Genomic DNA, 23,630 nt, shown 5'->3' with positions numbered 1-23,630 from the left:
ATCACTCTTACATATTTATGATAACTGTTTGGTGTACTAATCTCCATTAGATTAGAAGTTCCTTGAGGCTAAGAAATTCACCCTCCTAATTTCTATGCTTTACCCTAGTAGGTGGCTAATACATTTTTGTGAGTGGAGGCATAAATAGTATTAAATTGAGCCCATTAAAAATTTCCATTTTAAAAATAATTTAGACCCAGGAATTGGTGCAGACTGTCATGGAAGCAAAGATCAGGAGGCCAAGGAAGGGAGGGAAAGAGACTTGTTGGAAGTGTTAGGAGCAAGCACAAATGTCTTTTCTCTTGCCGATGATAGAAAAGTTCTTAATGGAAGATGATCCCAATCAATAGAGCCAGACAGCTGATTTATATAATGGCATCAAGCTGAAATCGTGGTCTTTGCATAGTGTTGTGAAAGGGGAAGAGGCTACCAAGACTGGAATAGCCAGGGGACTCCACAAGTAGATCTATGAGTATCAGTCGGTGGTCGTAAATATGTTTCCCTACCAGCAAGCCACAGAGGAGCTCCAGAGAGCAGCCTGCTTGAGGCTGGTCGCGGAAGACTGACGGTGGGGCTAGTGAGGCTGCTGTATTTTGGCTGCCGCCGCCGCTGCTGCCACTGGGCAGATACCGCAGTGAGGGGTCTGACCGCGCTGAGTGCTCTCGGGAATCTGGGCTCTGGCTAGGAATGAGAAGTTAAGAGAGGGAGGGCTGAGAGGTGGGCAGGACTCACCAAGGAGCTGCAAACCCAAACGAGAAATCTAGGGAGAAAAAGGAGAGGAAAGAGTGAGCTTGAGCCAAGACATCAGGCCAAGTGGAACTGGAGGAAATGTCATCACTGGTAAAGGAGGACTTGGAGAAGAAACTGTTTAAGCCACTCTCGCAGAATCTGTACGAGTTTATTGAAATAGAGTTCTCCGTCCAGGACAGGTATTACCTCTGTGTGTCAGGTAATCTGTTCCTTCTGTTATCATTTCAAAAAGCAAGTCACCCAAAGATGCTTGGATGATAGAGGGAATTTTTTTTTTGTATTTATTTTCCTATATAGCACGTGTACCTTCTTCTGATAAGAACTTAACTATGCCAGGTTTAAGAATTTGGGTTCTACAGAATTTTTTAGAGTGTTAAAAATGAAAGAAAAAAACATTGTATTAGAATACTTTGGTTAATTGTGGAGAAATGAAACTGGTGTGTCCTTCTCCTGATTTGATTATTTTGTCTCCAATCGTTTGTTTAATTCATTTGCATGGCATGCAATTTTATTGTGCAAGAACTCATTTTTAAAAATGCAACAGAGAGCTCTCTGTATACTTTTAAATACATTGGAGAATTGAGTTATACAGCACCATTTGCAACTCGTCTGGAACACTGGCATTCTCCCTTTTCATCCTAGGAAAAAAACAAAGCCTTAGATTTTCTTCTGAGGGCTTTAGACTTCTTGTGGTTTATTTGAAGACAGAAATTATATTTTAAAACTTCTTTCTCTTATAGGAAGTGTGCTCACAAAAACAATACCTTAATGGTGAAACTAGTTCATGAAAATGGAACTTTAAGGATAACAGGATGTCCTCCAAACTGTTTAACTAAAATAAAGATTTTTACCCTCATGTTTCCAAAATTTACAAAAATTGTCCAAAGCTAGGAACAGGCTTTTGCACTTAATTATGATTTGCCTAACCTGTGATTTCTGTGCTGAATTTAGACAGGAGTGCTCATGCCATTATTGAACCGAATATACAGTATTCCCTTTTCTTGGTCCATGCCTTTTAATACTTTTCAGGCGTTTAGGAGAAAAGAGCTTAGAAACTTTGTGTTCATTGTGGACTTGCCTATCTAAGGAACACACCTATTTTCAGAAAACAACTTCTTATAATTCCCTTTCTGGTAATTGACTTAGAAGGCCTTTCAAAGTTGTCAGGAGGGAGTGCTGTAAGGGAAATAGAATGTCTTTAAAGAACATGCCAAGAATTTTTAGAATTCTGTCATTTCTAATAAATATAGTAATATTTACCCAATAATAACATTAGAAATATTTATCTGACACTTTAGCATATTTTGCTATATAACTACAAAGTATAGAGGGTATTCTAGCGACATAAAAAAATTAATTGGCCCAGGAAAAAGAAGGAAATTAAGTATTTTAAAAAGTCAATTAAAAACAATATAAGTAAGAAACTATATTGTATCCTAGCCATCAAATCACTGTATCTTAAAATATTTGTACTGAATATATTAGAGAAGATGCTTATTCCAACATTAAAATGTAATAATTTTGTATTTGTTGTAATTTCCACTTTATAAAGCTGATTTCTCATTGGTAACATTAGTATACACATATTTTTAAAGAAAAACATGAAAAATTAAATAATCACAATAATTTATATATCTAACTTACCAAATATATCTTAGTTTCTCCCTCCAAATTATGTAATTAACTAGACTCGTTCTACCTGACATGAAAGAAAAGTCTCCTAGATTTAAATGTTTGGAAAGAATTCAATAATTCTGTCATGTAAGAAACAAGGAAAAAACAAGATCTCAGAGATGAGGAAGAGAAGACAATATTGTGCTATTCTAGATACAAGTTAACTTTATAAGCCATGTCAGTTCACTAACTTTTCACAACTCTCTTCTATATCACATCATCAATTTGAGAGCACTTTCTCCAAATGTAACACCTTTTTATGGCAATTAAAAATACATTTTGCTGGAACGGTAATTTAAAATAAGTCAGCGTGTTGCTTGAATAGTCTTGGCTTTCACCAAGCTTGACTCAGACAATTTCCATTGGTAATGAATCAAAGAGATCACATCGTAATTGTTGAGATATGAAACTCCATACTTTGAACGATGGCCACCTTCAGGGAGTAGAGTCACATTATGATTTCCTCTTTATTCCCTACAATCTAGCGCTTCTAAATTTGTGAGACTTGCGAGTCCAGTGTAGTCAAATTCCATCATGTATTTTTTCAATTAATGAAAATATGTTTAAATATGGTTAAGCTTTCTCTTTATATGACCAGAGTCTCTCTTTTGCAGGGGTCTTGCAGCCAAAGGATTATGACTTACTGTTAAATCTTGATATTTACCTGGTTGATGTCAAAATTAGATGTCAAAAACTCAATTTCCCTTTCTGGTTTGCTAGGATGTACATGGGGGATTTCCTGGGACCACAGCCCACTCCCACCTTAGGGTTTGCATGGTCGTTTCTCCCTGGAACTAGCGTCCCCTACCTAGAACATTATCACTGGAAGTTAAAAGTAGCATCTTCTTATGAAGCAGGGAGGAGCTCTATTATGTGCTGGCACTAGAAAGGAATAAGTCACATGTGCAATTGTGAGAGTGCACATGAATTAAAGAAATGCTGAAGGACTTGACATAGCATATTAAAGCATTAGCCAAAACTGCATGGAAAGTAACAGGGCATAGTGGAACAGACCTTCACACACTTGGAATCAGGCAAACTTGGTGTGAAACCTGGTGCTGCTTTGCCACCCACCAGCTGTGAAATCTGGGGCAAGATAAGTAGGCTCTTTGGCCTCAGTGGTGACATCTCTGAAACAGAAATAAAAACACTTATATCTGCCCACAGTGCTCCCCTGTTAAATTCTTACTAGGATAAAACCAAATGTGATACACTGTATTCTAAATAAATAGAATTAAATTAAGGTTATAATTTTCAGATATACAGAAAAAATAATTTATCATTAAAAATATGCTGAAATATATGTGTATATATGTATATACTATAAATACATATTTATAGTAAAAACAAAATAGTAAACATATGTGTGTATATTTAATATAAAATAAAAAATTGATATATTGTATATTATGTTAATTTAAAATTATATGTATATTCAGATGTTGATTATTTTTCAGTATTCTCGTACTTCTAGAAAAACATCTTCCATTCATAGATATTAATCTGAAAATAAATGGCATTTGCTAGAATTATAAAAATAATATGCATGAATTCTCTATACATATTGTTTTTTTAAGCCATACCAGAACTTCTCTGTGAATCAAAGAATCTAATAATCATTTACAATAAGAATGTTAACAATAAGATTGTTAAATAAGAATGAGTTAATGAGAAAAGGAGGTTGCTAAAAACAATTTTAAAGACTTCATTTGGGACCACTGCTGCTACATTTGTGAATTCCCAGTATCTTAACAACAGAGAGCACAATCTAAAGAATTTCTTTCTTTAAGTTGTCATTTCAGGAGATAATAGTATTGTCTGGAAGAGGTTAGTTTAATTTTTCAGCTGTGAATTGAGAACAAACTATCCTAATACATAGTGTTTTGAAGAATTAAACATGGACTAATGTTTTAAAAAATTTTCATATAATTAAAGATGTTATTAGCAGTAGTAGAATAACAATTATGCAGGCCAAAATACATCCAAACAGCTATGCATATGTTCTGATTATAGAGCCAAACATAGTTTATGTGTATATTCTTTTTCATTTTTCAAGTTGCAGTTTTACTCAAGGCTGTTTTTTGTTTGTTTGTTTGTTTGTTTGAGACGGAGTCTTGCTCTGTCACCCAGGCTGGAGTGCAGTGTCACGATTTCGGCTCACTGCAATCTCCGCCTCCTGGGTTCAAGGATTCTCCTGTCAAGGTTGTTTTGCTACGTAATAATTTAATATCTTCCCTTTTATGACCTATAATACTTCCTTTAATAAATATGAATAGATTTGGTTCCGCGACAACACAGAAATCTTGTGCTCAAAAAGAGAACACACTTGAAGAAATTCTAATTTGATGGTGTTTATTATTCTCTATGTTAAAAAATAATGAAAAGAAGAAATATAGGATTGATTTCCAAGAGATACATTTTATTAAAAAATAAAATACATATATCATAAAATTCACAAAACTTACTAATTGTTACTGATTGTAACAATTAATTACAATCACAATTGTCAAATGGGGAACAGACCTTGAATATTAAAGTAGATTTTATACTTTAAAATTCTTGCTCTTTGTCTTCTAAAGGTAGAAAAAAACACTTTATTATTTTTGTTCAAGACTCTATATTTGTTTCAAGTCTCTCTCTCTCTCTCTCTCTCACACACACACACACACACACACACACACACACACACACACACACAAACACAAAATGCATTTGTGGAATATCACTAAATGTCTCTATGGAGGAATTTATTTAAATTTAATTTAATTTTATTTTTTGAGGCAAGGTCTCACTTTGACACCCAGGCTGGAGTGCAGTGGCCTGATCTTGGCTCACTGCAGCCTCAACCTCTGGGGCTCAGGTGATTCTCCCACCTCAGCCTCCTGAGTAGCTGGGACTACAGTCATGTGCCACTATGCCTGGCTAATTTATTAGTGTTTTTTGTAGAGATGGGGTCTCACTATATTGCCCAGGCTGGTCTCAAACTCCTGGCATCAAGCCATTCTGCCTCAGCCTCCCAAAGTGCTGGGATTACAAGCATGAGCCACCACACCCAGCCCTATGCAGGAATTTAAATAAAATATTCTGACTCTCCAAATCAGGGTAATTGTAGGTGAAGGTTACAATATGGAAATGATGAAGCTCCCATTTGAGTCGTTTGTTACCTTGCGTTTATTGTGACTTAGCATTTAGTTCTAAAAGGGCCGGTAGCTTGGATTTTAGAGTGGGGATATTACCATTATCTCTAAAATGAACAACCCACATCACCATCATCAGTCAGTAACTTACGAGACAGATTTTCCCAGTGGCTAATCTATTACCTTGGAGATCTAAATGTGGAAATCAAGATGATCTGCCAATTCTAAACTCCAAGCCATTTGCATCATTTGTAGAATGAATAGGAGCTTGATTTCAGAGCTTTGAAGGGGGGAAGTATTTAAAATTTTTCATTATTAGCATGGCATTATTGATGATGCAATAAAAGGGATAGCTGTAAGGCATGCCTGCTGAGTGCCAGGCACAAGTCCATTTAGTACCATTTTTATGCTTTATTCCTTTTAATCTTCACAACCAGCTTATGTGATAGGTAAAATTCCTGTTTTACAGATGAGGAAACCATAGGTCACAAGAAGTTAAGTACCTAGTCCAAGGCCCACAGGTCATAAATCTAATTCTAAAACCCAAGTTTTTTTCGACTTTACCATATTGCTTCTAATCAGTAAGAGTAGATGCTTTTCTTAACACATTTGCCCGGCGCTATGGTAAGTCCTTCACATATTTTATCTTATTTGCCACATCTAGGCATGATGAAATTGAAGCATACAGTAGCTAAATAACTTGCCCAAGATAATCAGCTGATAAGTGACTAATGGAGGCTTTAAATCCAGGTCCACTTGTGCCAAATTACTATGCAATATTACTTTTAGTAGGGACACTGAGAAATGCTAGATCGGAGCTCATAAAGCCAAACCTTGCATATGCCTCATTGGATGTCCCTTCTCTCTTGGTGCTTCTATTCCCACAAAATCACTTTCCTTCTCTTTCATTCTATCTCCCATTCTGTAAAAACATCAGCAACTCATGTCCTTACTTGCTTATAACCAATATTTTTCATTTTAAAGACACTCAGTGTAGCCCAAAATTTGATTTTAAAAAATATTTCTAAAGAAAAATATTATTTGAAAATTACTCTTCTGGCCAGGCATGGTGGCTCACACTTCTAATCCCAGCACTTTGGGAGGCCGAGGTGAGCATCCAGATCACCTGAGGTCAGGAGTTTGAGACGAGCCTGGCCAACATGGTGAAACTCTGTCTCTACTAAAAATACAAAAATTAGCTGGGCGTGGTGGTAGGCGCCTGTAATCCCAGCTACTCAGGAGGCTGAGGCAGGAGAATAGCTTGAACCCAGGAGGCGGAGGTTGCAGTGAGTCGACATTGTGCTGTTGCACTCCAGCCTGGGCGACAAGAGCGAAACTCCATCTCAAAAAAAAAAAAAAAAAAGGAAAAGAAAAGAAAAAAAGAAAATTACTCTTTTGATGAAAGTAATGGTAGTCTTCTCAGTGACCCAAGACAGCACCATATATGTTGTAACATTTCACTGATGCTGCTTTTCTTTAATATCTCATAGTAATTTCTCTCCATTATTTAACTTAAATGATGAAAACAATTGTATAACAATAGGATGTAAAAGAAGAGTTGTTTCTTTAAAGCATTCTGTGCAACTTACTTGTGAGCTACTGTTTTCTTCTATTCTGCCAAATTATATTGGATCAATCGGGCAATGTTTCTTCCATTTAGCCTCATGAATAATAGTGACTATTTTACCATGGTAATAGAGGCATTTATTAATGACAAAGTTTATTTTAAAATTTAAAGTGAAAATAAATGATTGGCATGAAGTTCAAATTATAATTCTGAAAATGCTGACTAAAATTAAAACTGGAACAGATTAACTCTGAAATTCCCTGAGTCTATAGATATACTCACTAAATCATAGTTTGATAATGGAAACTCTGCTGTTACTGAAAACAACTCTCTAACATTTTGATTATATAAACACATTTCTGTTTTAAGACAATGTGATAGGTTTCCACTTTGCCACTGCATTAATGTGGATACGGCCATTTAATTTTAGCTGGCAGCAAAGCTCAAGTGTGGAAATTAGGGATTGGGTTGACTCCAGGCTAAGTAGACTTCTTTGGCTTGTGGCTAAAGACAATTCTTGGAGACTCCTTAGCTATAAAGGAAGCTGTTTTGTCAAAAGGTTAACTTTTAAAGAATTCTCTTTTACTTTCTTAGTTTGGTGTTAATGGGACAGTGACCATTAATGTAAGAAAATGTGATGACTCGTAGGACTCACCTTCTTCACGTCTCTTCTCTCCATTCCCCACCTCCAACCTATCCTTTACGGAAGATCACAAAATAAGTTTCTGAACCTTAAAAGCTCAGTCTGTCCATTCACTTTAAATCCTTCAGTGACCACTTCTCTCTCTTATACAGAGAAATGCATGGCTTTCAGAATAACCTTTGATCTTCTCAGCCTGGTATTCTAGACCCTTCAGGAACTAGTCTTGCCTAACTTGTTCCCTGCCACCTGTCCACCCTCACACCTCATGCCAGCAATACCAGATGCTTTTAATGACTTAAAAGTGTCAAGTATTTCATGTCTTTGTGTGAATGCTTTTCTAGAACTACCTTTACCCATCTTCATTCTGCTAACTTCTACTGCCATTTACAACTCAGGTTACCTCTCTCAGGAAGCTCTCCCAGACCCCCGCTTGGATGAAGACATCCTTCCTCCACGTTCCTCAATTACTTTGTCTATTTCTTATTTGCAGAACTGTGAGCACAGGTTTTCTTTCTGAAGACCCCACTCCCTACAATCTCAGTGACAGCAGGAATGATGCCTTATGAGATTTAATGTTTTCAATTCCTAACACAGTGCTTGGTACAAAAAGGGCACTCAAATATTTATCAATTTAATGAGATGAATGCGTGGCCTACAAATGACCATAACATGCTTTTCATAACATGTAGATGAGGCAGTGGAATTTGCTCCATGAAAATTACATTTTTCATACCTCCCCAACCCCATTCTCTCCCACCCCCTAAGCACCATGTGAGACAGCTAGCTGGAGCAAGAACATAGTCCTTTGGTTCTGGGGTACAGCTTCTTTCTGGGCATACAACTGCCTCCTGGTGGAGGAAAATGTCTCCAAGATCTTGTCCTTAGTAAGCATGACAGATTCAAGTGTGCCTCCACTTCACCACCTCTGCCTAACAGCTTCACTTTTAATCCTTTCGTCTTCCCAAGACTAACATCTACACCAGTGGAGATGGAAACTTTTTAGTGCTAGAGAAGGGTAGGTGGGCAGAAGCCCACCAACTTTGGTACACTGTCAGAGGGATCACAGACTCTAAACTAGCTCATTGACCCCAAGTTAAGATTTTCTGCTTGAGGTCCTCTCCAGAAGATGTGCCTTAGTCACTCCCTCTGCCTCCAAAACGTATAATCCCTCCTTCCAAACTCCTGGAATATGTGATCTCCATCATAGCCTTTAGTCTTCCTTCCTATTACCTTTGTAAATCCTACCTAACCTTGAGGCTGGCACACAATGTGCACTCAAATAGTGTTAGTGCATGAAGGAGTCCTCTGCAAGTTGTCTTCTGCCCTCAGCATTCTAGAGAAACTGCCCTCATGGAGGAAATTCACGATCTTCTTCCAAGTCACATTCAGTGCTAGGGCTGAACTCTGCCTTACCTAATAAAGGGACTTCACGGGATTGTCTCCAAACCTTTAAACTTCACCATCCTCTTGATTCCCATAGCATTACACAGCCGGGCCTGTCTCTCAGACCCCTTCTCAGACGTCTTTCCTGGCATCTATTTTTCTTCTCACTTTCTCTCACCTCTTTCCTCTGCTCTTTTCTCTACAAATGTGGTTTGGGGGCCAGGCATGGTGACTCTCACCTATAATCCCAACATTTTGAGAGGTCGAGGCAGGAGCATGGCTTGAGGCCAGGAGTTTGAGACCACTATCACTATCACTGGGTAATACAGTGAGACCCGTCTCTACAAAAAAGATAAAAAAAATTAGCCAGGCATAGTGGTGCATTCCTGTAGTCCCAGCTACTCAGGAGGCTGAGGTGGAAGTATGCTTGAGCCCAGGAGGTTGAGGCTGCAGTGAGCCATGATCATGCCACTGTACTCCAGCTTGGGTAACAGAGTGAGACCCTCTTTCAAAATGAAAAACAAACAAACAAACAAACAAACAAAAGACAACAACAAAAAACTGGCCTTGGAAAACTTTCCACACAAAAAAACCCAAGTATCTCCATTCCTAAACTACAAAACTTCCATCTCATTCTCTTTTGAGATAATTTGTGGCTACTTCAACTGTGTGTCAAAAACAAAACTCATTTTTCCACCCAACCAACTCACCCTCTCTACTTTCCTATTTGGGTTTGTATTCAGTGTTTGGTTTTCATCCAGTGTTGTTTCCATCCAGTGCTATTTAAAATCTTACTTGGATTTTCCACTTCTTTATCCATGACCCACATCCCATGCCCAGGTTACTACAACAGCCTCTTAAAACAAACAAAACAAAACAAAACATTTTTAACAGTTACTGTAAACCAGGCACTATCCTAAGTTCTTTATATATTTTGTCTACTTTAGTCTTTACACCCTATGAATTTGTATCATTCTGATGTCTATTTTACAACATAAGAAAAGTGAGGTTTAATCTCTCTAGAGATTCAATCATTTACTTAGACCACACTGTTAAGAGGTGGTGTCATGATTTAACTCCAGAATGTCCAGTTCCAGAACTCATTAAGCTGCATTGCATTTTCCAGGGTCCTCCAGTTCCTCTTTCATTTCTTCTTCCATGTATCCTGTACATAACTGCTGCCAGAAAAATTCTACTTTAATAGAGTACCATTTTATTAGTCTTTTGCTACCAAAGGAGGGAGACTCAACGAACAGGTATTGCTATAAGAGCTTTTGCTGAACACCCGACACAGTGCCTTCTTCTGAGATTTGTCAGACTGCTCCCACTCCCTTCTCCTGAGGACTGAGCTCTGTCATCAACTCTCAGCTCAACTGGCTGTCTTGATTTCAGTATCACTGGCACCATCAGGCAATGGATGCTCCCTTTGCTAGACCCAATTCTAGAGCCCTTACTATAATAGGTCAGCCTCACATCACTCCATCCAGAAAAGAGAATTCAGACACAGGTCCAAAGTGGTTTCTGTTGCATTTCAAATCCAGAGTCTTTCAAAACATTTTCACAACCTTCTGTACCTAGTGAATCCTACTGCCCACATGTCTTAACATCAACCAACCCATGCAGTCCACTTTCTTTGATTCTACCTGGTGACATTAACTTCTATTGCTGATGCATTTCCACATGCTGCCCTTCACCTAGAAATGTCTGCAGTATGACCCCTGTCTTTTCAAAATTTAAGCCCCATCTCAAATTCTATTTCATTTGTAATTCCTGCCTTAACTACTCCGATCCTTTCCCTTCTCAGAACTCCTATTGAACATGTAGTCTGCTCCACATTACTTATCTTTCACTATGATTATACTGTGATATATTGTTTTATGTCTACAGCGCTAGGAGAGCATGTCAAAGTGATGCTTTCCAGAACCAAGGGAGAGTCTTCCCCACCCCGAGAAAAAATTCCAGAGTCACTCTTAGAAGACAGAACCAGCTTGCAACTCTCTAAGTAACATTACTCATCTTGAAGGGAAATCTTAGGCATTCGATCCCCACCTGCCACCTCTTTATAATATGTTATTGTATGTGACATGTGTGTTAGCCTTGTCTCCCCAGTGAAACCATAAATTTTTAGAGGGCAGGGACCATGTCTTTTACTTGTATCCCCTGCGGCATCTATTACAGTTCTATCATGCAAGTAGCAAATACTCAGTAAATACTCCTTTATTATAATAACTCATTGATAATTTTCAACTTAAGAGCTCTATGCTCAAATATTGATTCTTCTGATGTGTGTATATAAGACCAAATGATTTTAAGACAAAAAAAGCATTTCCCTCATTTTGTTCCCACAAAATAAGCAAAAGTTTTCCCATATCTTTCAAAGTATAGTACTAAAAGCTTTTGTGCAAATAGCACATTTTGAATACTAGAATTTGAGAAACACACTTGAGAGGATTACAATCTCGAGCAATACCAAGCGGGTTAGCAATAGCTGTGATGCAAGCATTTCTACATTGTAAGTCTCAGAGTGAATTTAAAGGCAAGTGTCCACAGTTACTGCAGTATTTGCTTGGTCACTTACTCTTCAACACCGTGTTGCTGTAAAGCAGTACTGTTTACTTCCATGACCTCACTTTCTTATATTGTCATAAATTGAAATTCCAACCTGTTCTGATAAACACTTGGCACTGACTGTATGCTAAGGCTAAGCCTCTTATTTCCTGCCCCAAGATGAACCCTATTTTCTACCACAATGCTCAGAGCTCAAAGCACATAGCTCAATGTTCTATTTAACAGACATTACTGTGGCAGTATGTAACCACAACTGTAGCAAAAATAAAGTTAATACGTTGAGCAAATTTGGGGGCACACTGTGAAGATTCAGATACATCAGGACTCACAATTGAGGCGCAGCTATAATGTGGGTTCAAGGTCATTTTATTAAAAGGGGATACATAAATACCAAAAAGTATGACTTGAATAATTTATTAGCTTCTAAGAATTTATGTAAACTAAGTATTTTTCTGTCCTACAGTGACCAAAAAGGAAGAAGTAAAAATAATCATGGTGAAACACTACAGAATAGGTTTAGATGAAAAATATGAAGTAACAAAAAAGTGGTCTTTGAACGATCTGCAGATGATTGATGGAAAAGAAGCAGATACTGTAAGTGTTACATTTTACAAGGAGATGTGGAATCAATATGCTGGAGATCTTTATGTTCAATATCCTGCTTCATATATTCTTGGCATGTACTAAGTGTTAAGATGACATTATATTGTTCGTAAGTGGCATAGTTTAATCTACTGGGATGATGTACTGGTTTTTTGATTCTGTTTTTAGGAGTTTCAAGTGGAATTTTGTCTATTAAATGTAGAAGCACCTTTCCCAAGGGCCATTTAACAGGTTAAACACAATCTACCAGTCAATCCTGAAAATTTAAATGCCGTTTTTCCAAATATATGATGCTTCTACCATCACTTTCTCCCCACCACAATTTCCTCTATAAATTTAGGGGATTTCTTCCCTCATCTTCAAATTTTACCATCAGCAAGCCCACTTTATCCTCTAGAAGGATGGAAATCCAATAATCTTAGAGTTGAAAGTGGAGAAAGAGTAGATACTACAATCTCCCCACTTGACCCCTGACAAGTGATTTTCACGGTCTGTTTTTGAACTCTGCTGTTGATGGAGAACCCTTCCCCCTTGAACTTTCTACCTCCACAATGCTTAAGTACTGGCTCCTGAGGCTTCAAATGCCCAATTACCTTTAACTGTTACCCAGATTTCCCATTGAGTAAAGTCCTATTGACTCTCTGCCCTCATACACTCATTATGGCATGGGTGGAAATGTATTATAACCATAATCCTACAAACTGCAATTGTTGGGTTACTCTGAATTCCCTCTAGACAGAAAGCTCCTTAAAAATTATGACCATGGTTTTCATCCTTTATCATAGCCTGATAGATGATAGGCACTCAATAAGTCTTTGTAGTGTTATTGTTGAATGAATTAGAACTCTAAGTTCATTTATTCTTAATCTTAATAAATGCCATAGTCTTCATTTGGCCTGTTGTTCCAACCTTTAACATCTTCTAATATCATTATTTTTTAATATCACTATAGTATGATTCAGATTTAATGAGCACAACATTTAGGACTTCATCCAAGTCAGTAATAAAATTGATGAGGCAGGCAGGGCCAAGTATGTACCTCTAGATCATTGGTGGTTACCATTACTGCTGCTAGTAGTGCTGTTACTTGCTACCAACAATATTCAGTAAACTCTTATGAGGTGCCAGAAACCAAGCTAAGCTCCTTTCATGTATATTTTTACATAATCACCATAAAATCTCTTGAATTAGATTCTATTATTCCATTTTACAGATGAAGAAAATGAGACTTAAAGAGATTGACTTGCCCAAGGTGACATAGCTATTAAGTGGTAGAGCTAGACTTTACCCAGAAATCTATTAATTTGCCTTCTTTGGATTGGTTGTTGAAAGCCTCTACAAATTCATATATTCATTCATTCCTTCATTCATTTATTGAGAATTTATTGTATACCAGGCCCCACTAGGCTCTGAGGATACAGTAGAGAATTAGCCAAAAGCACTTATCTCTGCCTTAATTATTCATCTAATCTGAATATCTAAAATTTGTCATTTACTAAAATCAACATATACTATCTGCTATTACCTGGACTTTTCAACTTAAAAACCTTTTTAAAAAAGTTGGTGTGTTTGACATGACTTCTTGGCAAAAGAATGCTCGATTTCATTGCTGCGTTTCCTAAATATTCATGTAACACCTTTTTGACAATATGTTCTACCTAAATGTTTGCTGCTTAGGAAATGGTTAAATATATTATTACCTATTTATATGATAGAATATTATACGGCCATTATAAAATATGCTTCCAAAAGAATATCTCAGAACACAATTGTTCAGCCACTTAACAAGTTTTCTAAAAATCAGCTAAATATAAAACTTTTCTAAAATATTACATCAATTTTGCATATTTAGTCATGTTATTGAAATATGAATCTTAATGTTTTTACAAAAAATATGTCAGTATATGTATATATGTATATACATGTATATGTAAAACAAACCAGTACTTTAATAAGTTACCTCTGTGATAAGATTACAAATTTTTTAATTATTATTTTCTGTTTTATATTTTTCTGTACTTGTCCAATTTCTATAATACTGCATTTAATTTGATCAGAAGTGAAGGTCAAGTTCACTAATCTGTAGTTTCAGGAACTAGCCCCACAAATTAACTATCCCCACCAATCTTTGACCCATTTTTCTTGTCTTTTTTCTCCAGCTCTCAAATATTACCGATGTTATCATTGATATTTACAAGTTTGCTCAATGCCCAGGATTATATTCACCAGGACTGTCAATTTAGATTCATTTCAAATCAACTAACTGTGCTATTTTTTCCTCACTTTTCATGGCCTTTAATTCCATCCCAACATTGTTGATTCTTCCCTTTTCCCTTTCCAATTTGAAGATTATTATCTTTCACAGTGAACAAGATACAAAATATAGGTTGAGTATTTCTGGTTTTCTCATCACTTTAAGACCTAAAATATTCAATTGCCAGAAGAAAAACCATAATATCTAAAAAGTAGTTCTTGCAAGATTTATTTTCTATAGATGAAGTAAAAATACCCTGACTGTTCTGGGAATTTCTACTTCTCTTTTTTGAAATCAAATCCTTGGGGGTCAGCATTTATTACATTTTTTACATTTACATGATTGCATTTAATTTACAATAAATGTAATAATTTACATTATTACATGTATTGCATTTACATATCAATACCAATGATACAGTTTTATAGAGAGCAATTTTGAGCCAAAAAGTTGTCAACTTTAAACTGGAATGGAATTGAAATTGAAGTCAATTTATAAAGCAGAAATCAAAATGACTGGGGATTTGGAGACTGGTGCAACAGGAGACAGGATGATGTAGCAAAAATTGAGCTTGTGCTGATTGAGATCTTGGGTTTTGTCCTGGCTCTGCCAATAACTAAATGTGTGACCTGGACTTCATATCTCTGGAAACTACTGTGTTATCCCAGCTAAAAACATATCAATAAATGATTCCTGAGATCCCTTTTAGTTCTAGCATTCTATCAAAAGAGAGAGAGAAGGAGACAGGCAGATTTGTATCCTATGTGCATGCATACTCAGGCTCCAATTATTACGCTAAAGGAAAATATTACTCTTTTGCAATTATCTCAAAGGCATGAGGGGTATTTTCTACCTGATGAGGAGCAAATGTTTGCAACAGAAAACTCCCTAAGGAGCATGATTGGTATCTGGTGATGCAATGGATGTGCTTTCCCTTTATGGAGATTCTTGGCAGAACTGTCTTTCAAGCTGTAGTTATGAGCGCCAGAAAAAAAAAAATTGTGAATGTGACTGTAAAAGTGCTGCGCTTAAAAAGCACGCCACCTTTATACATTGTTTTTTTAAGTATGATTATGGTTTTTTAATTTTTATTTTATTTATATCTTTTTATTTCAATAGGTTTTTGAGAAGCAGGTGGTGTCTGGTTACATGAGTAAGTTATTTAGTGGTGATTTCTGAGATTTTGATGCACCTATCACCCAAGCAGTGTAACTGTACCCAATGTGTAGTCTTTTATCCCTCACTGCTCATCCTACCCTTTCCTTGAGTCCCCAAAGTCCATTGTGTCATTCTTATGCTTTTGCATACGCATAACTTAACTCCCACTTATGAGTGAGAATATATGATGTTTGGTTTTCCATTCCTGAGTTACTTCTCTTAGAATAATGGTCTCCAATTCCATCCAGGTTGCTGTAAATGACATTATTTCATTCCTTTTTATGGCTGAGTAGTATTCCATGATATATATATGATATAAATCATAATATATGTTATATATATTATTATTTCTTTATCCACTTGTTGGTTGATGGGCATTTGGGCTGGTTCCATATTTTTGCAATTGCAAATTGTGCTACTATAAACATGCATGTATAAGTATCTTTTTAATATAACGACTTCTTTCCATCTGGGTAGAAACCCAGGAGTTGGATTGTTGGATCAAATGGTAGTTCTACTTTTAGTTCTTTAAGGAATCTCCCCCTTCTTTTCCATAGTGGTTGTGCTAGTTTACATTCCCACCAGCAGTGTAAAACTGTTCCCTTTTCACCACATCCATGCCAACATCTACTATTTTTTGATTTTTTGATTATGATCATTCTTGCAGGAGTAAGGTGGTATTGCATAGTGGTTTTTATTTGCATTTCTCTGATCATTAGTGATATTGATCATTTTTTCATGTTTGTTGGCCATTTGTATATCTTCTTTTAAGAATTGCCTATTCATGTCCTTAGCCCACTTTTTGATCAAATTGTTTGTTTTTTGCTTGATGATTTGTTTGAGTTCCTTGTAGATTCTGGATATTAGTCCTTTCTTGGATGTATACATTGCAAAGATTTTCTCCCACTCTGCGGGTTGTCTGTTTACTCTGCTGATTATTTCTTTTGCTGTGCAGAAGTAAAAGCATGATTATGTTTTGTTTTTAACTTTTTAAATGGTAATATCACAATCTTTAGGAACTATCATTTATTAAGCTCCACGCTCGTTTACATGATTATTCGCATGTAAATTTCACAGCAGCACTATCTAAAATAAGGAGAAAAATGAGAGTCAGATCAGATAAGCATTTTGCCCGTGGAACAATCAAAATGTTGTCTAACTTTAAAATTCATCCTCTATTTCCTGCCTCCTGCAAGAATTTTCCTATTTAAAAAACAAATTGCAAATATGTAAGTTGCCTGTATATGATGTTACCTACTACATGCTGGTGAATTATTAATACTCCTGTTTGGTTGAGTCCTCTGCCTATTTGTTATTTAGGGCAATGTTTGCCTCCACATCTCCTTTCTTAGGACTACTTCAGGTCAGTTCAACACACATTTGTTGAGAAATTAGTAGTCATCATGCATAAGTACTAAGAACATGATGATAAATAATGCGAAATATCTGTCTTAAAGAAGAGTTAGGAGTTAGGCAGATAATGAATGTGAAAGCATTTTGTAAACTTTTTAAATGCAAGGCATCATTGTTACTGCTATTAACAGTAACAATTATTATTTTAACATGTAGGACCTAGATCAGGTTTGGTTTCCACTTTTTCTTGAAACATTTCTGCTACAGATATAGTAAGAGCCTAGAGGCAGTCTTTAGTAAATTTGTCAGTTTCAATCGAATGATTCGATCGTCCTTGCTATTACCTTCAAAAGTAATTCCTTGCTGTAAACTTCAAAGACAGCAAATTGGTGATCTGTAGCATGCCAATGGCTAGCTATCATGTATTTCTTCCTTCTACCTTGAAATAGCACAAGGAATCAACCTCCTACTAAAAAGGGAGAGAAACCTTTTCTGTTTTCCAGAAGTCTGTGAGTTTATTCTCTGCTTTATTTATTTATTCCCTACTCATCCTCTCCAATTCATTACATTGAGAAGACTTAATAACCGCACAGTCTGAGGCACATTTTATTTGTATAATTGAAAAAACATAGATGCTTCAAAAATAACTTTTCTTATTGTTGATTTTTAGAAGCAATTACTTTGAAGTAGGTAGCTTTGGAAAGCCCATTTGTAGATTTTAGAAATATGTTTGATACTGATACTTTACAATCAATAAACATATCCAAGAGAATATGAGAGAATCCAGGAAACCTAACTACTTTCTTGGCTACCAACTAAATCATGTCTCTCATTCTCTTCCAGGACAATCCATTTTTTGATCTGCACTTCAAGAAAGTGTACAGTTTGGAAGCATATAGCTGTGCTTCTAAATATGCCTTTGCTCGAACTGTAAATAAGCTGAATCATGCATATCTTAAAAAGGACTTACAGATCGTGAACTTTGATTCTACATACATTAATGATGATTCCATTTGGTCCTCCAACAATAAGGATTGTTTGGTCCTTATGAGAATATGCTTTTACGCTTTCAATCTTGTGTGCTTGTCCCTATGTCCCTTGCCACTCTGAAGCTGTGTACCATGTTCCTTCATCAGTGACCTATGAAAATGGTTTCCCAAGTAAATATTGATTGTCATAATTTTGTTTTTCCTTCATCAGTGATTATTATAATTTAAATAAAAATAAAGTAATGCTTTGTGAATTGCAGTGAAATGCATTTTAATGTAATCATTCAACATTGAAGACTTCTTGCCAATGTGATCCTTGGTAACTTTGGTAGGAACTGGGTGGTTTTGACTAAATTAGTATTCTCCTAAAGAGTGTGAAGAAAAACCATAAAAGATCTAAGTATGTGGAAAAACACTTTGTGTTCATGGATAAGAAGACTTAATATCATCCAGATGTCAATACTACCAAAAGTGATCAGCAGATTCAATGCAATTACTATGAAATTTCCAACAGCCTTTGTTGCAGAAATGATCCTCAAAATTCATATGGAATTTCAAGGGGTCCCAAGTAGATAAAGAAAAAGAAGTACAAAGTTGGAGAACTCACACTTCTTGATTTCAAAACTTATTATTAAAGCTATAGTAATCAAAACAGTGTGGTACCTATATAAGGAAAAACCTATAAACCAATGGAATAGAATTGAGAGTTCAGAAATAAACTCACACATTTATGGTCAACTGATTTTTGACAAGGGTGCCAAGTCCATTCAAAAAGAAAAGAATAATCTCTTCAACAAATTGTCCTGGGATGACTGTATATCTACATATAAAAGAATTAAGCTGGACCCCTACCTCACACCATATACAAAAATTAACTAAAAACATAAAACAAGAACAAAACATAGAGGTAAATGGGCAATGGGTTTTTGTGACATCAAAAGCATGAGCAAAAAAAAAAGAGATAAATTGGACTTTATTAAAATTAAAATCTTTTTGCATCAAAGGACATTATCAAAAAGTGAAAAATAAACCTACAAAATGGGAGAGAATATTTACAAATCATATATTTTATAAAGCTTTAATATCCAAACTATATAAATATATTCTACAGCTCAATAACAAAAAGACAATAACAAAAAAACAAGCAATGCAATTTAAAAATGGGCAAGAGCTTGAATAGACATTTCTGCAAAGAAGATAGACAAATGGCCAATAAGCACAGGAAAAGATGTTTAATATCATTAGTCAAGACAAAAATGCAAATCAAAACCACAAAGAGATACCATAGCACTGACAATACCACTTAGATGCCACTAAGAATGACTATCGTTTTCAAAATGGCAGGGGTGGGAGGGAATAAGTATTGGCAAGAGTGTGGAGAATTGGAACCATCATACATTGCTGGTGGGAATGTAAAATGGTGCAGCCACTATGGAAAAGAGTTTGGCAGTGTCTCCAAAAGCTAAACAGAGAATTAATATATGACCCAGCAGTTCCACTCCTAGGTATACATACACACACACACAAAATGGAAACGGGACTTGAATAGATATCTGTACATCAGTGTACACTGTGGCATTATTTACAACAGCCAAAAGGTGGAAACGACTCAAGTGTCCATCAAAAGATGAATGAATAGACAAAAAAAGTGGTACAGCCAAACAATGGAATATTATTCTGCCTTAAAAAGAAATGGAGTTCTGATATGTGCTACAGTATGAATGAACCTTGAAAACGTTATTCTAGGTAAAATAAGCCAGCACAACAGGATATATATTGTATAACTCTCCTTATATGAAATATCTAGAATAGGCAAATTCAGAGACAGAAGTAGATTAAAGATTTACAGGAACTGGGAGGACAGAAGAATGGAGAGTTATTGCTTATCTGTTACAGAGTTATTACTTATCAGTTTCTGTTTGGGGTGATGAAACACTTTTGAAAATGGTGATGGTTATACAATCTTGTGAATGTAATTAATCCCACTCACTGAATTGTACATTTAAAATGGTAAAATAGCAAATTTAATGTTATATATAACCACAAGTTAAAAAAAAATGTAATAAGCCAAAAACCATTGAACTGTACACCTTACATGGTAAATTTGTATGATATGTGAATTATATCAGTATCTACATAATTATATAACCTAGATCTATAATCTATAATTATATCTAAGGCTATTAAAAAGAGAAAAAGTGGTCTTTAAAAAGAAGAAAATCTTGTCATTTGTGACAACATGAATAACCCTGGAAGACATTATATGAAGTGAAATAAGCCAGGTCCAGAAAGACAAATACAATATGATCTCATTTACATGTGGAATCCAAAAAAGTAGATTTCATAGGTGAGTAGAGTAGTGGTTACCAGCGGCTAGGGGGTTGGGAGGGTTAGAGGGATTATGGAGATACTGTTCAAAGGATACAAAATGTCAGTTAGACAGGTGAAACAAGTTCAAGAGATCTATTGTATTATATATTATGGTAACTACTGTTAATAATTACATATTGTTTACTTGAAAATTGCTTAAGAGAATAGATTTAGCTTGATTTACCCATTGTACAATGTATGCATATTTCAAAATATCATGTTGTACCCCATAAATATATACAATTTTGGCCAGTGCTTTGGGAAGCTGCGGTGGGAAGATTGCTTGAGACCCAGGAAATTCAAGACCAGCCCGGGCAATGTGGCAAGACCTTGACTCTAGAAAAAAATTAAAAATTAGCCAGGCACAGTGACATGCTCCTGTAATCCCCATTACTCAGGAGGCTGAGGCAGGAGCCCAGGAAGTGGAGGGTGCAGTGAGCTATGATGGCACCACTGCACTCCAGCCTGGGCAACAGAATGAGACTCTGTCTCTTAAATAAATGAATAAATAAATAAATAAATAAATAAACATGGGAGTAATTGCTGCAGACGTAACCAACAAATTAATGTTTAAATTAGTGGGTAAAAGTTTAGGTAGAGATGGAATGTTTTAATAGCCTCAAAGTGTCTCCCCTAACATATTTGTTGACTAAAAATAAAAAAAAATGTAAGTTTGCAATAGTAGACATCTGCTAGACATCATCTTAACCAGGGGTCAAGGATAACATTCCAGTATGGGGACATAACAATATTACATGCCACCGGATATGAGGCACTAAGAAAGGCACATCACCTCTGATATTCCTCCCAAATCCATAACCCTAGTCTAGCCATGAGACAATATCAGGCATACCCAAATTCAGGGACATTCTACAAGCTACCACTCTTCGAAAGTGTCAAGGTCAGGAAAGACAAGGAAGAACTGAGTGTATTTGTTTGCTAGGGCTGCCATAACCAACTATCACAAATCAAGTGACTTAAATGACAGAAATTTCTTGTCTCACAGCTCTGGAGTTCAGAAACCCAAAATTAAGGGGCTGCAGGGCTCGTTCCTTGTGAGAACTGTGAGGGAAGGATCTGTTCCTGGCCTCTCTCTTGGGCTTGTAGATTGCCATCATCTCTCGTCTTCACATCATCTTCCTTTATGTCTTTGTACAAATTTCCCTTTTTATGAGGATACCAGTCATATTGGATTAGTATTAGATTACCACTCTATTGACCTCATTTTAACTTGATTACCTGTATAAAGACCCTATCTGCAATTAAGGTCACATTCTGAGGCATTGGAGGATAAGACTTCAACGTGTGAATTGGAGGTGAGGAAACACAATTCAGTCCATAACCCTGATGAACAGATTGGAAGGAAGTTTAAGGAGACATGAAAACGATGTACAATGTAGATTGCTAGATTGGATCCTGAAGCAGGAAAAAAAAAATATGGGTGAAGAAGCTGGTGAAATCTGATAAGGTCTATAATTTAGTTAGTGGTATTATACTGAGGTTAATTTCTTAGTTTTGATCATTGTACCATGGTTATGTGAGATGTTAGCTGTGGGGGAAGCTGGGTGACAAGTGTGTGTGTAGGAGTTCTCTGTACTATCTTTGCAGTTGTTCTGTAAGGCCTTTATTTTTTTTTTCAAAATAAAAAAGTAAAGATCTATTCAAGTTTATTTCCTATGAAGGAGCTAAAATATAAAGGCCATCATTTTATAGACAGCATCAAAATGTGGAAAAATGAGTTAGTTTAATCTTATTCCCTGAAAACAAGTCATCTAGTATCTAGTTGTGTTGAGAATTGTCCATATTGTTGAGAATTAACAAAGAGGACAAGAGGTAAAAACAACTTTTGATAAAAGCAGGGAGTGAAAATAAGGATGTGCTAAAAAAAAAAATCTCATATATCCTAGGCCAAGTCTTTCACTGCCCTCTCCAGTGAATAAAAACCTATCCATATAGTTCATGTGTTTGCTTCTTAGGGGAAAAGTTCAGACTGTGGTTAACAAAAGTGACCACTTCCTATATTAGAGTGATGTCTTTATAAAGAGAATAAAGATAGTATCTCATTCACCTTTGGATTATATACAGGAGGCACTCAAGATATACGTATTTAATTTTTGACATATAATTTTTATAAAGGGGAAGCAGCCAAGATGGCCGAATAGGAACAGCTCCGGTCTACAGCTCCCAGCATGAGTGACGCAGAAGATGGGTGATTTCTGCATTTCCATCTGAGGTACTGGGTTCATCTCACTAGGGAGTGCCAGACAGTGGGCGCAGGACAGTGGGTGCAGCGCACCGTGCGTGAGCCAAAGCAGGGTGAGGCATTGCCTCACTCGGGAAGTGCAAGGGGGCAGGGAGTTCCCTTTCCTAGTCAAAGAAAGGGGTGACAGACGGCACCTGGAAAATCGGGTCACTCCCGCCCTAATACTGTGCTTTTCCGACGGGCTTAAAAAATGGCGAACCAGGAGATTATATCCCGCACCTGGCTCGGAGGGTCCTATGCCCACGGAGTCTCGCTGATTGCTAGCACAGCAGTCTGAGATCAAACTGCAAGGCGGCAGCGAGGCTGGGGGAGTGGGGGCCGCCATTGCCCAGGCTTGCTTAGGTAAACAAAGCAGCCAGGAAGCTCGAACTGGGTGGAGCCCACCACAGCTCAAGGAGGCCTGCCTGCTCCACCTCTGGGGGCAGGGCACAGACAAACAAAAAGACAGCAGTAACCTCTGCAGACTTAAATGTCCCTGTCTGACAGCTTTGAAGAGAGCAGTGGTTCTCCCAGCACGCAGCTGGAGATCTGAGAACGGGCAGACTGCCTCCTCAAGTGGGTTCCTGACCCCTGACCCCTGAACAGCCTAACTGGGAGGCACCCCCCAGTAGGGGCAGACTGACACCTCACACGGCCGGGTACTCCTCTGAGACAAAACTTCCAGAGGAACGATCAGACAGCAGCATTCGCAGTTCATGAAAATCAGCTGTTCTGCAGCCACCGCTGCTGTTACCCAGGCAAACAGGGTCTGGAGTGGACCTCTAGCAAACTCCAACAGACCTGCAGCTGAGGGTCCTGTCTGTTAGAAGGAAAACTAACAAACAGAAAGGACATCCACACCAAAAACCCATCTGTACGTCACCATCATCAAAGACCAAAAGTAGATAAAACCACAAAGATGGGGAAAAAACAGAGCAG

General features: G+C 36.9%; 1 protein-coding gene across 2 annotated transcripts; it reads left to right on the top strand.

Annotated features, from left to right (window-relative positions):
* The first annotated feature begins 385 nt into the window (after nucleotides 1–385).
* EXOC1L (exocyst complex component 1 like) lies at nucleotides 386–18,338 on the top strand. 2 transcript variants are annotated; one of them, XM_034958792.4, is made up of 4 exons: nucleotides 388–949; nucleotides 12,186–12,316; nucleotides 15,699–15,732; nucleotides 17,934–18,066. In XM_034958792.4, the coding sequence occupies exons 1-4, from the start codon at nucleotides 829–831 to the stop codon at nucleotides 17,948–17,950; spliced, it is 303 nt and encodes a 100-aa protein (XP_034814683.1). In that variant the 5' UTR covers nucleotides 388–828; the 3' UTR covers nucleotides 17,951–18,066. The 2 variants fall into 2 exon arrangements, with proteins under 2 accessions (XP_003806550.1, XP_034814683.1); XM_003806502.6 differs by lacking the exon at nucleotides 15,699–15,732 and having other exon boundaries at nucleotides 386–949; nucleotides 17,934–18,338.
* Nucleotides 18,339–23,630: the final 5,292 nt, after the last annotated feature.

The sequence above is a fragment of the Pan paniscus genome, chromosome 3 (assembly GCF_029289425.2).
Source record: "Pan paniscus chromosome 3, NHGRI_mPanPan1-v2.0_pri, whole genome shotgun sequence".
Lineage (NCBI taxonomy): Eukaryota > Metazoa > Chordata > Mammalia > Primates > Hominidae > Pan > Pan paniscus.
The sequence above is the reverse complement of the archived record's forward strand: the minus strand, read 5'-3'. Positions and strand labels throughout refer to the sequence as shown.

What these genes read in the sequence shown, in the direction of transcription:
- EXOC1L (XM_003806502.6), top strand. Translation starts at nt 829, where the DNA reads ATGTCATCACTGGTAAAGGAGGACTTGGAGAAGAAACTGTTTAAGCCA. An exon ending in GTATTACCTCTGTGTGTCAG is followed by an intron (nt 950 to 12,185) that starts GTAATCTGTTCC and finishes TCTGTCCTACAG; the next exon opens with TGACCAAAAAGGAAGAAGTA. An exon ending in ATGGAAAAGAAGCAGATACT is followed by an intron (nt 12,317 to 17,933) that starts GTAAGTGTTACA and finishes ATTCTCTTCCAG; the next exon opens with GACAATCCATTTTTTGATCT.